The 13,901-nt window shown below is 44.6% G+C and overlaps 1 protein-coding gene across 3 annotated transcripts in view; it reads right to left on the bottom strand.

The window, feature by feature from the left end:
* DTX2 (deltex E3 ubiquitin ligase 2) overlaps window positions 1–13,901 on the bottom strand; it is an 89,634-nt gene that overhangs the window by 43,525 nt on the left and 32,208 nt on the right. For 2 of the 3 annotated variants that reach the window (XM_029612627.1, XM_029612628.1), the window contains exon 3: window positions 398–959. In XM_029612627.1, the coding sequence (XP_029468487.1) occupies window positions 398–959 (562 nt within the window). Of the gene's footprint in view, window positions 1–397; window positions 960–11,519; window positions 11,616–13,901 lie in introns of those variants that run through there. The other variant, XM_029612629.1, reaches the window with a different exon arrangement.

Raw genomic sequence — 13,901 nt, 5'->3', positions numbered from 1 at the left:
ATCTGAGAACCTGCCAGCTCACTGTTCGATGAGGGAGGGAGAACACAGCTTGAGCTTTATAAGTTATTTTCACCTTGCAGTAGAAGAGGGTTGCAAAGTGATTTCAGCAAAGTGATTTAAGCAATGTTCCTGATAATCTGCATGGGGGACCTCCAACTCCTCTCTATCCACCTAGTGCCACTGCAGCCATCGCATGGTTTGCACTATGTGGAGGCGCCATAGTTTTGCGGGACCTCCTGGCATGGTGCAGTTTAAACCATAAGACAGCTGAAGCAGCACTAGGCAGGTAGAAAAGAAGCAGATTAGAAGGAATATTGGTCTTCAATAGTAAAAAGCAACTTTTAGCTGCCAAAAGATACTTTAAAGGGGGGGAGGGAGGAATACAAGAGCAGGATACCTGATTCCATTAGAAGGAAGGGGTCCTGCAGCTGGTGCAAGAGTAGATGACGGCCAGGGACTGTTTGTATAGAGCCTGGACTTTGCCCCAGACTGCGATGGTTTAGAATATGGCACAGATGAAGCCGCGGCTGGCGCCTGACTGGAACTGTGTGACGCAAATGAACTTGGTTGGTTGATCATGGAATGTCGAAGGCGACTGGAGATTGGTCCAACTCCACCACTCGCTAAACACTGCTGGCAGGAGCAAGTGACTCCCTTGTGAACGGACACTGTGGTGGAGGTGACCGGGTAAGGCGCACCCATGCCCCTCCGAATTTTCCGTTTGAAGCCGGAACTATTGTTGATCTGGATGAGAGATGCTATATCGATGCTGTAGTTGTATCCAAAACACCCAAGATCGACAATCTGTTGTCCAGTTGCTAAATTCTTTTCCAGAAAATCAGAAATGCCCATTTCATAGACTGTCCAAGACCCTTCGTCATTCATCCATTCCCAGTAAACACCTCTTGCTGGGGCTGAGTTGATAGGGTAAAGGGTTTTCTGAATGCACCGAACAGTTCCTAACATTGAAAAACAATGTGAATATGATTAATTCCACAGCTATAATGACAAAGGAAAGGCATTCAAGATATATACAGCACCACCTGTTGGACTTGCTACAAGCAATATTGGTGCTCAGTGCCTAAAAAACGGCTTTTTCAGGTCAATCAAAATATGCAACTGGGTACTTAGGCCAAATCATGCAAATATAAATTGGATTAATATTCATTGTGGCTATTTTGCAAACCAAATCTATTGTAGTTCTTGAGGACTGATATGTTCATGTCTGGGGTCCTGTTTCCTTACAATATATTTCACCAAATACAGTTTACAAAGCAAAAAACCTTAATCATATGAATGCAATTGTGAGATCTTTATTGCAGACAATGGATTATGGGAAGGTGGTGGTATGCAGACTATAGCTTGAATCTGTAGGTTAGAAGAACTCTAGTAACAGAAGCTCAAATCCTATTTGCCAAGTCATTTTTCCCCCACTTCTGCCTGTAATTGCAGAAACAAGAGTTCCTGGTCTCCTCATCCTATGAGAGCTTACATGCAGTTCTGGTGCCAGAAATATGCTTTCACGGCATTTACCCCAAGGATGGTTGCGCATCTGTCACTGAAATGAGATTCCAGATGAGAGACAGATCCAAAATTAAAACCACCTTGGTTTTCAGCATAGACTATCCTTGACTGGGGGTTTTCAGAACTAATAGAATTGAGTCCCAAGAGAGTTCACTACACAGGCGGGCTCTAAGGTACGTGAGTTGTCTTGAAGAAGCATAGTGGCTCTAATACCAATGTTGGTATAATCTACAAGCCGCCATCACCAGGGGAAAAGACAGATACCCAAGATAGCCATTTGGGGGGACTTCAACATACCAGCTGCAGGCTGAAGAGTGCCAGCCGCTGGATCAATCAGAAGCAGAGAGGATATCGCTAACCGTACAAAAGGCATTTCTCAAGCAACTCACTGAGGAGCCCTCTGGTAAAAGAGATGATGCTGGATGTGACAATTGGAGACAGCCAGAGGTTACAGCAGGGTATAACCTGGGTCCAGTGATCATCCTACTGTGCCATTCAGTGTAAAACAATGGATCAGAGCATCATTCATTTACTTCATGCTTTACCATCAAGAGAATTCAAAGCATGCTGCAACAGATCAAAAATTATACTATATAAAGTACAGCTCAGCAGAAGAAATAGAGGCAGGCACATCAAATAGTGATAACAGCACAGACGGAGGCATGGTGTCAGATTATTTTGCAAATCTCCACATAACTACTGCAGAATTTTGAAAAATCTTCTGCAGGAAACCAAGGGCTGAGACTTCAGCAGTCTTTTCAGTCTCTTTCCCTTGCTAACATGCTTGACATAGATTTGTCGCTATTTTGATGCTACTTATTATCCATGGTTTTTACCTCTTAGATCATCTACTCCTGACAGGGCCAATTTATAGTGGTGCAAGACCACCCACCGATCAGAGAAAAGGAAAAATGTCTTTCAAAGGTTTTTCAGGGATATAATGGAGAGGGCAGCACTGACAGGACTTGCAGAGGCCCTCTGATCGGTGGTCTTGCACCACTATAAATTGGCTTTATACTCCTGCTTGATTGTACTTATACCGATCTACAAGAATTAAGCCATTTTTTTGTTTAGTTTACCTTAGAATTCCTGTTTTGGGGGATTTCATGCTCAAACTACCATCTCCCTCTCTCTATTTTGAGTATTCAGTTTTCTGTAGGCTCCCTCCCAAAGCAGTCATTTTGAAACACTGCCGTGTCGGGGGACCATGAAATTACTGATATGTATATTTTTGGCTGGATGCTCACAACCTGAATGTTTCGCTTGTTTAGAACAGTGCTTCTCAACCAGTGTGTCGCCAAACACTGGCAGGTGTGTTGCATCTCCTGGTGTCCCACTGCCCCGTTGTACTTTCCTTCTCCCTTTTTCCAGCCCCTGCGGGCCAATAGGAAGCCTCCTTTCTTCCTATCCCCACTGCCCAATGGGAAGCCTCCTTCATTCTGCCTGCCCCCGTGCAGGCCAATCTGAAGCCTCCTCCCTTCTACCTGCCAGTGGGAGTAGGAAGAAGGGAGGAAGCCTTTGATTGGCCGGTGAGGCAGGCATCGCATAGCCCAGGGGTGGGGTGAGAGGAATGGCAGTGTCAAACCCTGACGAAGCAAGGCCTCCATGGGAGTCCTTCCCTGTGGCGGCGAAGAGGAAAACCTGACCCCGACCAAGCAAGGCCGCATGGGAGCCCATCCCCGTGGCAGTGAAGAGGAAAACCCGACCCCGACTGAGGCCACCACGGAAGCCCATCCCTGTGGCGGCGATAAAAGAAGGCCCGTCAGAGTAAAGTCACAGCGGAACTGAAGCCCATCCCTGCAGTGAAGTAAGAAGAAAATTTTGGTGAGAGCTTGTGTGCCTGAGGGTGTGAATGTGTGCCTGGCCAGGAAGATGACGTGTGAGTGTGTGTGTGTGAGTGTGAGTGAGAGTGTGTGTGTGTGAGTGAGAGTGTGAGTGTGTAGGAAGAGGATTGTGAGGAAAGAGCTTCAGCAGTCCTTGCTGCTTCTGGTGAGTGCTGTTGGCCTGGAAGGGAAAGGAGTAGGAGAGTTGCTGGAGAGGGTAAGTAAAGGTGGCTTTTTAAATTTATTTTTCTTGATTGACTGCCATTTTAATTATTGGGTAGTATGCAATGTCTGCTGTTTTGAAATATTTTATTGATATTTGGCCATGTTTTAATAATAGTTTTTATGAGTTTTTAATTGTTGGATATTATTCTGTTCAGCAGCTGTTTGTAACATTTTTAGTAAAGCTTTACAATTATTTCTGTGTGGGTCTCTATAGCAGCTTGGTTATTCTGTTTTCCCAATAGGAAATGTATTAGTGTTTAGGGCCTGGTTTAATTTTATTTATTTATTTAACACATTTATATACCGCTTCACCAATACATGAATGACCGAAACGGTTTACAATCATTTTTCTAATAGTTGTATTTCTTAGATAAGGTTGTTACTGTTTGAGTGTGTTCCATAATACAGGTATAACTTTGTGCGGGTTAGTTTGTGTGCATTATTGCAAATCCTGAGAGTCTGTTAGGTGCTATATTTCTCTTTCCATTTCTCCAGGTTCGCACTGCATGCAGAGTGGCTTTTTTTGTTTTCCATTCCAGTTTCTGTCTCCATATTTATAATTTGTGGTTTTTCTGTACTTGGTGAAGGTCAGTTCTGCGTGTGTGACCGAGGTGAGGTATTTTACTAGCATGTAGGCATTTGTATCAATCTTATTTGTTGTGTTTTCTCAATAGGATATGCATTAATGGTAAATTATTGTCTTGTCATAAGGAAGGCTATTGTGCCTGGTAGTAAAGGGAGTTTGTTTTGCTTTTACTGGGATGTCATCAGAACCAGAATATCTTTCTTGTATGGCGAGTTGTACAGGGTAATGCCCTAGATCTGCTCTGCACTCATTGTTGGGGGTTGAGGGGATTCCTGTGGACACAGAGTGCATGTTTACATTTATCCCCATGATGGTCATGTATGTAAGAATCATCTGTCAGGTGTGTCCCAGCCAAAAAAAGGTTGAGAACCACTGGTTTAGAATACAAATAAAACTTTGAACTTTTTGGACATTAGCTGAACTTTCTATATCCTTTCTTTCTTTATTGGTCTTTCATCCAAAAAGTAGGACATGAGAAACAGAAGGCTAGAAACCCAAATTAGACAGGCAAAAGCTCTGTCAGTTAATGCAGGGAATAAAAACTCTTTAACTATATAAGTGAAGAGAGGAAGTATTAAAGAGAGAGGGAAAGGTTTAATGAAGAGCAGGATCAAACAAACATGAGAAGCACTATGCTGGGTCAGAACAAAGGTTCGTTGAATCCAGCATCCTGCCTCCGACAGTGGCCAATCCCTAAAAGTAGGTCCAATTTGTTGCTTCTCACTCTAGGACGCGTGCTGGGTCTCCCCCCAAGTACCTGGTTAATAACTATTTATGGACTTTTCTTCCAGGAACTTGTCCAAACCCTTTTTAAACCCCGCTATATCAATCACCTCGACTACTTCCTTCAGCAACAAATTCCGCAGCTTGTGTTGAGATGTTCTCCAATTTGTTGTAAATCTGCTGCCTATCAGCTTCAAGCATGCCCCCGCCCCCACTCCTAGTGTTATTTGAAAGGGTAAAACAGCCATTTCCTTATTTATCTGTTCCACCTCGATCATGATTCTGTAGACTTCTGTCGCACGGGCTCTCAACCCAGTTTTCGGGACACACCCAGCCAATCAGGTTTTTAGGATCTCCATGATGACTATGCATGAGAGAGATTTGCATGTGCTGCCTCCATTATATATACATCATGCTTGTTCATTGTAGAGATTCTGAAAACCTGACTGGCTTAGGCATGTCCCGAGAATCCCCGCTGCATCCTCTCTATTCTCTAATTTTGAGAATGGCACTTTGTACATTGTTGTCTCTGTGTTTATTCATGCTTTGTTTTATTGTGAATATGTAATCTGCCTTGTAATGGTTCCTTGTGAAAGTGCGGAATTTACGTTTTTAATACATTCAAATTCCCCCCTCAATCATCTCTTCAAGCTGAAGAACCCAATCCTGTTTAGCCTTTCCTTCATAAAGGGATCTACTCCAACCTGTTAACCATTTTTGTTTTCCTTCTCTGTAGCTTTTCTACTTCCACAGATCTTGTATCTTTAATAGTTTTGCTTGGTACTCACACAAGGTGGTGAGTGTGATGGACCAAAGGTAAAAGGCAAGAGCATAAGGGACTGGAGGGAATGCCATTTGCTGAGGAGGTAGTATTCAATGGATTAAGCATAACTGAATGTAGCTAAAGCAATGGAACCTGATGGGATACATACTATAATACTGAAGGCACTACAAGGCTGTACTGATTGCCTCTCTCACTCAGAGCTCTGTTCAACTTACCACTTGAAAACAAAGATTCTCCCAAAAGACTGTTAAAGACTACAGGGATAAGCCAGACACCCTAAAAGGAGTGTGCAACTGAACCAAACTTTGCAGACTTGAGCAACACAAGATGGAAGTCAAGTCACATGATGACCTCTGCAGTTTTAATGCCTGTGAGAACTACACTGAGGAGAAGCTGCTGCTATTGTTCTTCCTCTCGAGCAATTTGTCTACACATTACAATTTTGCTGGTACTGATGGACACAAACATACTGAGATTATAGCCTGACAAACTTTGCATCCAGTTATGAGGCTCAGTATTTGTTGCCAGATGTCTTCTGACTCATGCTATCGTTTACATGAGAAAATGCATATACATACCTGCTAAGAAGTCATATCGGAAGCTCACCAATCCTAGGCTAGTGGATTGTGCTAACATCCTATCAGAATTAACTTTTGGATTCTATGCATATGTATGAAGTCATGAGAAAAGAAAAAGACTTTGGACGTAGAGAATTCAAGACTATGCCACACAGCTTGCTGCCATTCATGCAAACTTTACACCCAAAACTTTTCACAAAGCTCAAGCCTAAGCTCCCAGCTCAGCCCAGCCCTGCTCCATTAACTTGGAGTACTTGCCAATCTCATCTTTGCCTAAGCCCTGGAAAACCAAGTCAATCTTTGCCCTGCATTCTGTCTGCATAGCATCTGTAAGCACTCTGGGTCTGCTCCCCTAACCTGTCATTTGCCTCCCGGAGGTCCAGCTAGCTACCCTCCTGCTAAGGCAGGATTCTGTTCTCCAAAAGGGCGATACGACTGAAGCAAAGAGTGGAAGAGCCAGAGACTGTCTTTCGATATCTTCATGTTATGGTTTTGAGGTATTGGAGTGGATTCTTGGGTACTGCGTTGATGGTCACTCCCACGGGGAGGAGCCCCGTGAGGAACCGCAGTACTAGGCTAGATTATATACACGCAGACACAGAAGATTTGTATTTATTATCCAGCTTGGTGATACTGCCCAGGAGGTGGCAGCAGTGAGGTAACCCAGTAGAAGTAGTCCAGGGGTCCTCAGCAGAGGAGACCAGTCCCACACTTGAGTAAATGGTAGGCAGCACAAGGTAGTAGAGGAAGTCCCGGATGCAGGCTCCTAGCGCTGGGCTGTAGATGAGACTGACTGACAAGGTTAGACTACTCACTGAAGTAGATAGCTGTATTGATGGAGATCCTGACAGGCAGAAGTAGTTGAATTGTAGGCATCAAGGCAGGGAGAGCAGGCCCTCGAGGAGCGAGTACCCGATATCCCAGATAGGGACCTGAAAGAAAGCACAGGGCCCCCGAGGAGCGGGTACTCAGGTTAGAGATGAATGGCCCCGGAGAGCAGAGAGAGCTTCCAGCGGCAGAGCAGCTTAGACCAGAGGCAGTCCAATCTTTGCTAACTCAGTTTGTTAGCAAACGAAGGGCAAGCTAAATACCCGGATGGCTTGACGTCACTCGAGGGGGATGCCCCCGAGGTTCCCGCCATGACGTGGATAAAGATGTGGGTGGCGTGCGCGCGCGCACCCTAGAAGGTCCTCAGGAGAAACACGGTGAACACTGTCACCGTTGCCGTTCCGGGAACACCGGAGAGAGCGGCATGAAGTCGCGGCAGCAGCCATTTTCCCAAGGCTTGAGGAGAGAGAAGGAAGAAAGGTGAGGCACAGAGGTTGAAGCCGTCTGAGACCGACAGACGCAACTCTTCATGCACCTCTTATTGCGTAAGATTAACTGGTTAAATTACTACTTTACGCTGGGTAGTGTATTGGCAATGCAATTGAGATGTGCAAGTTGGTTTAGAGCTATATGCAGGGGTTTTCTTAACCTATATAATAACAGTGATTTACTCCGTTAAATCAGAAACCACTGTGTATTTTATTTTATGCTGCTATTAAACTATTATTATCCATCTCAAGAAAGGTGTAGACCAGTGGTTCCCAATCTGTGGTCCATGGACCCCTAGAGGTCTGCCAGACCATAACAGGGGGAACACGAGCTATGGAGGAAAAAAAAGCCTGCACAAAGAAGAGGCCCAACAGGCCGCTGCCGGATCCATCGCGTGGCGGCCGCAAAAGAGGAGAACTGAGAAGCTGCCAGTGCACCCCATCTCGTCGGCAGCCGAAGTGAGAAGGCAGCGGGGCCCCTGGTATACCCCATTTTACCACTGGCTAAGGCATAAAGAAGGCAGCGGGGTTGCTGGAGCACCTCATCTCACTGGCAGAGGTGGTGTGAAGAAGGCAGTGCAAGCACTGGCGCACCCCATCTCGCTGGCGGCTGAAGTGTGAAGGAGGCCGTGGGGCTGCTGGCAGCCTGAGTGAGGAGCAGGCAACAGGACCCTCTCACCTCTGCAGACTCCAGGAAAAAGATATGGAGAGGCTCGGTGACAGAGAGGGTGTATGAGCATGTGTTTGAGAGAGAGAGCGAGCTTGGAATGCATGTGTGGGTGTGAGCATGTTTGTGTGTGTGTATGTATATATATATATATATATATATATATATATATGTGTGTGTGTGTGTGTGTGTGTGTGCGCATGAAAGAGGGAGCATGTATTTGAAAGAGAGGAAGCATTTGTGCTTGTGGAAGCATGTTTGTATGAGAGAGGGAGTGTAGGTGTGAGCATGCATGTGAGAGCACGTGTGTATGAGAGGCTGACAGCATGTGTGTAAGAGGGAGAGTTTGTGTGAGCATGTACGTGTAAGAGGGAGTGTGAGTGTAAGAGGGAGTGTGTGTGTGAGTGGAGAAATTTTGTGAAACCCTCCTTTCCACTCCTACTAATCCTCGGCAATTTCAGAGAGACTGGAAATCAAAAGTTCCCAGTTATGGATAATGGGGAAATTTTAAATCCTTATTAGTTTATCCTGGTAGTGAAAAGAGTTTGTGTTACTGGTACTGAGGTGGCCACAGAATTTGATTTTTTTTTCTATGGTGAATGGTAAGGGTAAATGTCCTTGTTCTGCTCTGCACCTTTGTTGGGAGCGTTTCTGTGAACACAGGGTATTGTAGAACATGAGATGCAGGTTTTATATTGGGATTTGTCCCACTCCTATATAGAAGAATTTTTGACTGATGCTCTTGAATAATTTTAGTAGTAGTTTTTTAGTGGCTGAAACTGGCCAGGGATTTTGTTTGTTACTTAGAAGGTTCTTCTGTCTAGAGATGCCACCGATATGCAAGCCCAGGACCTTGCAGTAATGGGGCAAAATGTTTGTAGCCTCTTGCTTTATGAGTAGGGGTGTCCAGTCTGCATATATCAAATTTGGTAACTGGCAGGTGTGGACCATTGGACCCCTGTCAAGATCAAACGAACAGGGTGATTTCCCTGTCACAGGTGATTTTCTTTAAAAATAGTAATAATAATTTTCAAAAAAATACCATGTTGGAGGGTGGGGGCTGGGAGAGAAATATCTGCCCCAAACCTCTCTCCATATCTCCCTTTTTGTGATGTGGGCCTCTCTCAAACATTACTGCTTTGCCCTTCCCAATCAGTCTCTCACTCTCGGTCTTTGATCCACAGTCCATCCCAACCAGTCCCGCTCCCTCCCTCCACCAGACCATCCCCACCACTCTCTCTCACCCTCCACCAATTGCCCTGTCTCTCTCTCCCTCCACTCGGTCCATCTCTGCCAGCCTGTCTTTCTCTCCCCCACCCTGCCAGTTGCTCTCTCTCTCTCTCCGTCCTCCTCCACACCCCCTCAAGATCCAGCTCTGTGGGTGCCTGTAGTTACTACATAAATTACTGAATAGAAGTACATTCTTCCACATTTACTGCTGGGCTTTGCAATTATATGTGTTCCATTTCTACCAGTAAGCATTATATGTTACGAATGTCTGGTGTGCATACAATTATTTCTTATTACACTAATAACATTTCTATATAAGGCATATAGCTGCAGGTAAAAAGGAAAGAAGCATATGAGGGTCCATGAAAAGGGGGTCCACCCTCCCAAAAAGGTTGGGAACAACTGGTGTAGGCATTCTTCGCTCTTTACATGAACTTGGATTTGGACTTATTTTCTCCGATTTCAATGTCAGGTAAACCAGGCAAGACTAATTAGCACTTACAAAATCAGATGTAGTACTACTGCACAAGGATGGAATGGAGGAGGAAGAAAAAAACTACAGACAGACATCGGTGGTAGCCAAAATTATGGCAACACTACTGAGGGATGAAATAGCAAGCTACGCTGGAGCCAGAGGATGACAGAATATAGACAGTGGTTCCACAAGAGGAACTGCCCCCTAAACAAACTTGATCAGTTTCTTTGATGAGGTGATCGGAATAGATTACGAGGGTGCAGGGGATTTCAGTAAAGCCCCTTGGACCAGGGGTTCTCAGCCATTTTGGGAATAGGAGATACGAGACAAACATTCAGATCTCTAGCAGGCTTCAACAAAGTACCAGAAGGAAGCATTTTCCATGGATTGAGAAGCTCAAAGGACAAAGGCTCCTTCATCAGTGAGAGACAGGTGAACACCTGGAACAGACTTTCAGCACAGGTTGTAGGAGTCAAAGCAGTGGCGGACTCCAAGCACGTATGAGATAGATGCAAAGGGACCTTCCTGATGAAAGAAAGGAAGACCACAGAAAACGTTAAGACCAGCGGTCACACGAAGAGGGTAGACCAGGAGGACCAAATGGTCCTTGTCTGTCTCCATCTGTATTTACAAAATGAAGTCTGTATGTGTGTTCTCTTATAACTCAAAAACAGCCAGGTCCATTTAACAAATCTCAACATTTGTAATCTGCTATAAGCAAAATTCTAGATTCCACCTAAGGAAATCACAGGCTGCTTATTTTTGCCTTGACCTTTTCTGGTGCTTTCACAGACTGCTTTTCAGAAAAAACAACAACTGGTAATACTATGTTCTTTCAAAACAAACATTCTGCCTGTAAAAGACTGTTTGACCCACAGAAATCTCTTGAAAACTGCCTTCCTTTATGTAAGTCCATCTTATGTGTTCAGCAGCCATTTTTTATTTACACAGAAACACTCATGAAATCAGCAGAATGCCAGGATGATGAAACTCCAGTGAAAGTCAATAGTGAAACCCAGATCAATTCCCCTCCCTCTAGCTTCAACAGCGGTAAGCAGGAAAAAGGGGAATTGGATTCAGTCGACAACCAACGCTGGGCTGTGCCAGACGGTCCAGAGGACAGATACGCAGACATTAGGGATAAAGCGCAGGACTGCTTCTACTGCCAAGTCCAAAAGCACAGCGCGTTCAAGCAGCAGCACTCTCTGAATTATCAGGAAGGCTGCTCATCCCATAAAAAGGTTGCTAGGGGTTAGAGATTTGCTTAGTTTTGATTGTAAATATTACTACCCTTAATATAAGGCTTGGGAGTAACCTGCAAAGTGTGCCAGTTACTACCATAAGAAACTTGCTGGGCAGACTGGATGGACCATTTGGTCTTTTTCTGCCGTCATTATGATGTAATTCTTCTTTCTTGATAATTGATAATCCATTTTTTTTTTACCATGCATGGCCTCAAAGCAGATTACAATAAACTCCCCTTTACACGCTGTGTGGACTTGTTTTCCTAGACGACGAGGTATTCCAGAGACTCTCGCCTGAGGAAGACACTGTAGCCCGTGTTTGCTTGGTCTCTACAGAATCTAACCTGTGGTTCCAGCTCTGGATACGAACTGCTTGCAGAGATGTGGCAACATCATCATAATGCTTCTGTATTCAACGATGCCGTGACCGCACCTCGAGTATCGTGTACACTTCTGGTCGCCACATCTCAAAAAAAAGACAGCAGAACCAGAAAAGGTGCAGAGAAGGGCGGCCAAAACGAGAAAGGGGATGGAGCAGCTCCCTTCTGAAGAAAGGCTAAACAGGTTAGGGCTCTTCAGCTTGGAGAAGAGGTCACCGAGAGGGTATACGACAGAAGTTCATAAAATCCTGAGTGGGCTGGCACAGGTTAATAGGGAATTGTTATTTATCCTTCCATATAATCGCAGACTAGAGGTCACGCCATAAAACTAAATCAGTAGCAGATTTAACACAAATTTTAAGAGTATTTTTTCAGTCAAAAACACAATCAAATGTGTTTCCCGGGAATCTGGTATAGCTGGATTTAAAAAAAAGGTTTGGGTAAGGTTTTGGAGAATGGCTCCACTAATCATTTTTAGCCAGGTAGGTATTTTGGATCCTGCTGGGTACTTCCCAGTGACTCGAATCGGCCACTGTCAGACAGCACGGTGGGTTTGATGGAGCACTGGTCCGAGCCAGCGCTGGCAGGGAGTTTCCATGGGACTTTTAGTTTGTTTTTCAAACAAGTTTGTGCAGTGGTTTTCCTTCAGACGTCGGCAGGCTCTGCCGAATTCCTAGCTGGCTCTCTATTATTTACTTTATTTTATTTTTTTTACTGGCAGGCTGTTCAGATTCCGGATTTTCCCCATATCATGCACAGACTTTAGTTCTGACCACGGGCCCAGGCGAGGAGAGAGGCAGGGTTTTCCCATGGCCCTTGGGTTCACATACCAAGATGCTTTAATCACTTGATTGCTATTTTTGTAATGACAATGTTTCTTTTCAGATCATTTTATTTACTACATTTTTTTTTCTCACCTTTCCAATGAAATCTTTGCCCAGCAGATTATTTATTTACTTATCTATTATTTAATGAGTTTTATATACCGTCATTCGGAAACGTCAAAATAACGGTTTACAAAATAAGGTTACAGAGATAAGGGGGGTTAAACAAGGGATGCAAAGTACAAATTGTTATTAAGCATAGGAGATAACATGTGTAAGGATTTAGTTCAGTTTTTTGTTTCATTTCTTATTTATGAAAAAACCTAGATGTGATGAATTTCATGTATTTATTCATGAGGTTGGACTGGAGGGCGATGATGTTGTGGTGTTCATTGGGCGAGTTGGTATGCTTTGTTGAACAACCACGTTTTTAACTCCTTTTTAACTCATAAGTGAAAATGACATGGCCTTTTACAAAGGAGGGTCCTCCTCACATGCTGGTAAACCTGTGTGCATGGGTCACATTCGCCACAACTTTAATCAGGCTGAGCAGAAGCGTTTTGGCCTTACGCACAGACCTTTGTATGTTTTAAACAAAGTATGCGCAGGAGTTTTCAGGGAAACCGTGTGCGGACATTTCAGCAGGTGTGACTTGTGCAGGTAGATCTGGTGGGATAATCTTCAAAGTGGGCCTCGTGTGGTCATCCACTTTGAAAACTGGTGTAGCTTATGGAAGTTTTAGACAACTTATTATGTGGACCCCCCCAGTGCTTAGCCCCAAAGCTGGTTAATGAAAATCTGGAAGTGGGCCATATGCTGTATTCGCATGAGAATAATTAGCAAAATGATGCAAGTCACAGTGCAGGGTGTATCTGCACAGCTCTGTGACTATCTAGTAGTGCTTTAGATATGATAAATATCAGTAATAGTAGTGTGCATGGATATTTTAAATACCAATTATCTGCAAATCCAATAAGCTTCAGATTTACAATATTCCCAGTGAATTCTTTGGGAAACCCCAAGAGCCATGGTCATCAACACAAGCAACACCTGGGGGCTGGATTAAGGTTCTGGAAGGAGCCCTGGTGCATGTCCCCAGCCTCAGGGCCGCTGCTGCAATGACCAGATTGGGAAGAGTGGGGTGGGGGAATCCTCAGGAAGTGGTGCCAGGAGGGCGGCCCTAGCTCCAAGTGAGCTGAAAGAGAGAAGGAGAAAGGATGAACTGCCGGGCCAAACATTTAACGATTTCGTCTAGGCCTGTCGCATAGCCAACTGGTACCCTGGCAGAGGGAGAGGGCGGTAGGAGGGGCCAGCCGCAGGGCGAGGGCACCCCTCCGATGACACGACCACTGTTAAGCAGCCACATAAGCTTTCAGCTGAGCTCCTGCTCAGACCCCTCTGATGAGGCACTTTGGCACCCATCCCACAGCCCCAATTATAATCAACAAATGAGTTGGGCCCAGTTGTTCAATTTGTGACTTGTTCAACTGAGCATTTATGAATGGAGCATTACTATTATGCC

This window comes from Rhinatrema bivittatum, chromosome 8 (genome assembly GCF_901001135.1).
Source record: "Rhinatrema bivittatum chromosome 8, aRhiBiv1.1, whole genome shotgun sequence".
NCBI lineage: Eukaryota > Metazoa > Chordata > Amphibia > Gymnophiona > Rhinatrematidae > Rhinatrema > Rhinatrema bivittatum.
Note: the sequence above shows the minus strand (reverse complement) of the source record. Positions and strands in the feature narration are given on the sequence as shown.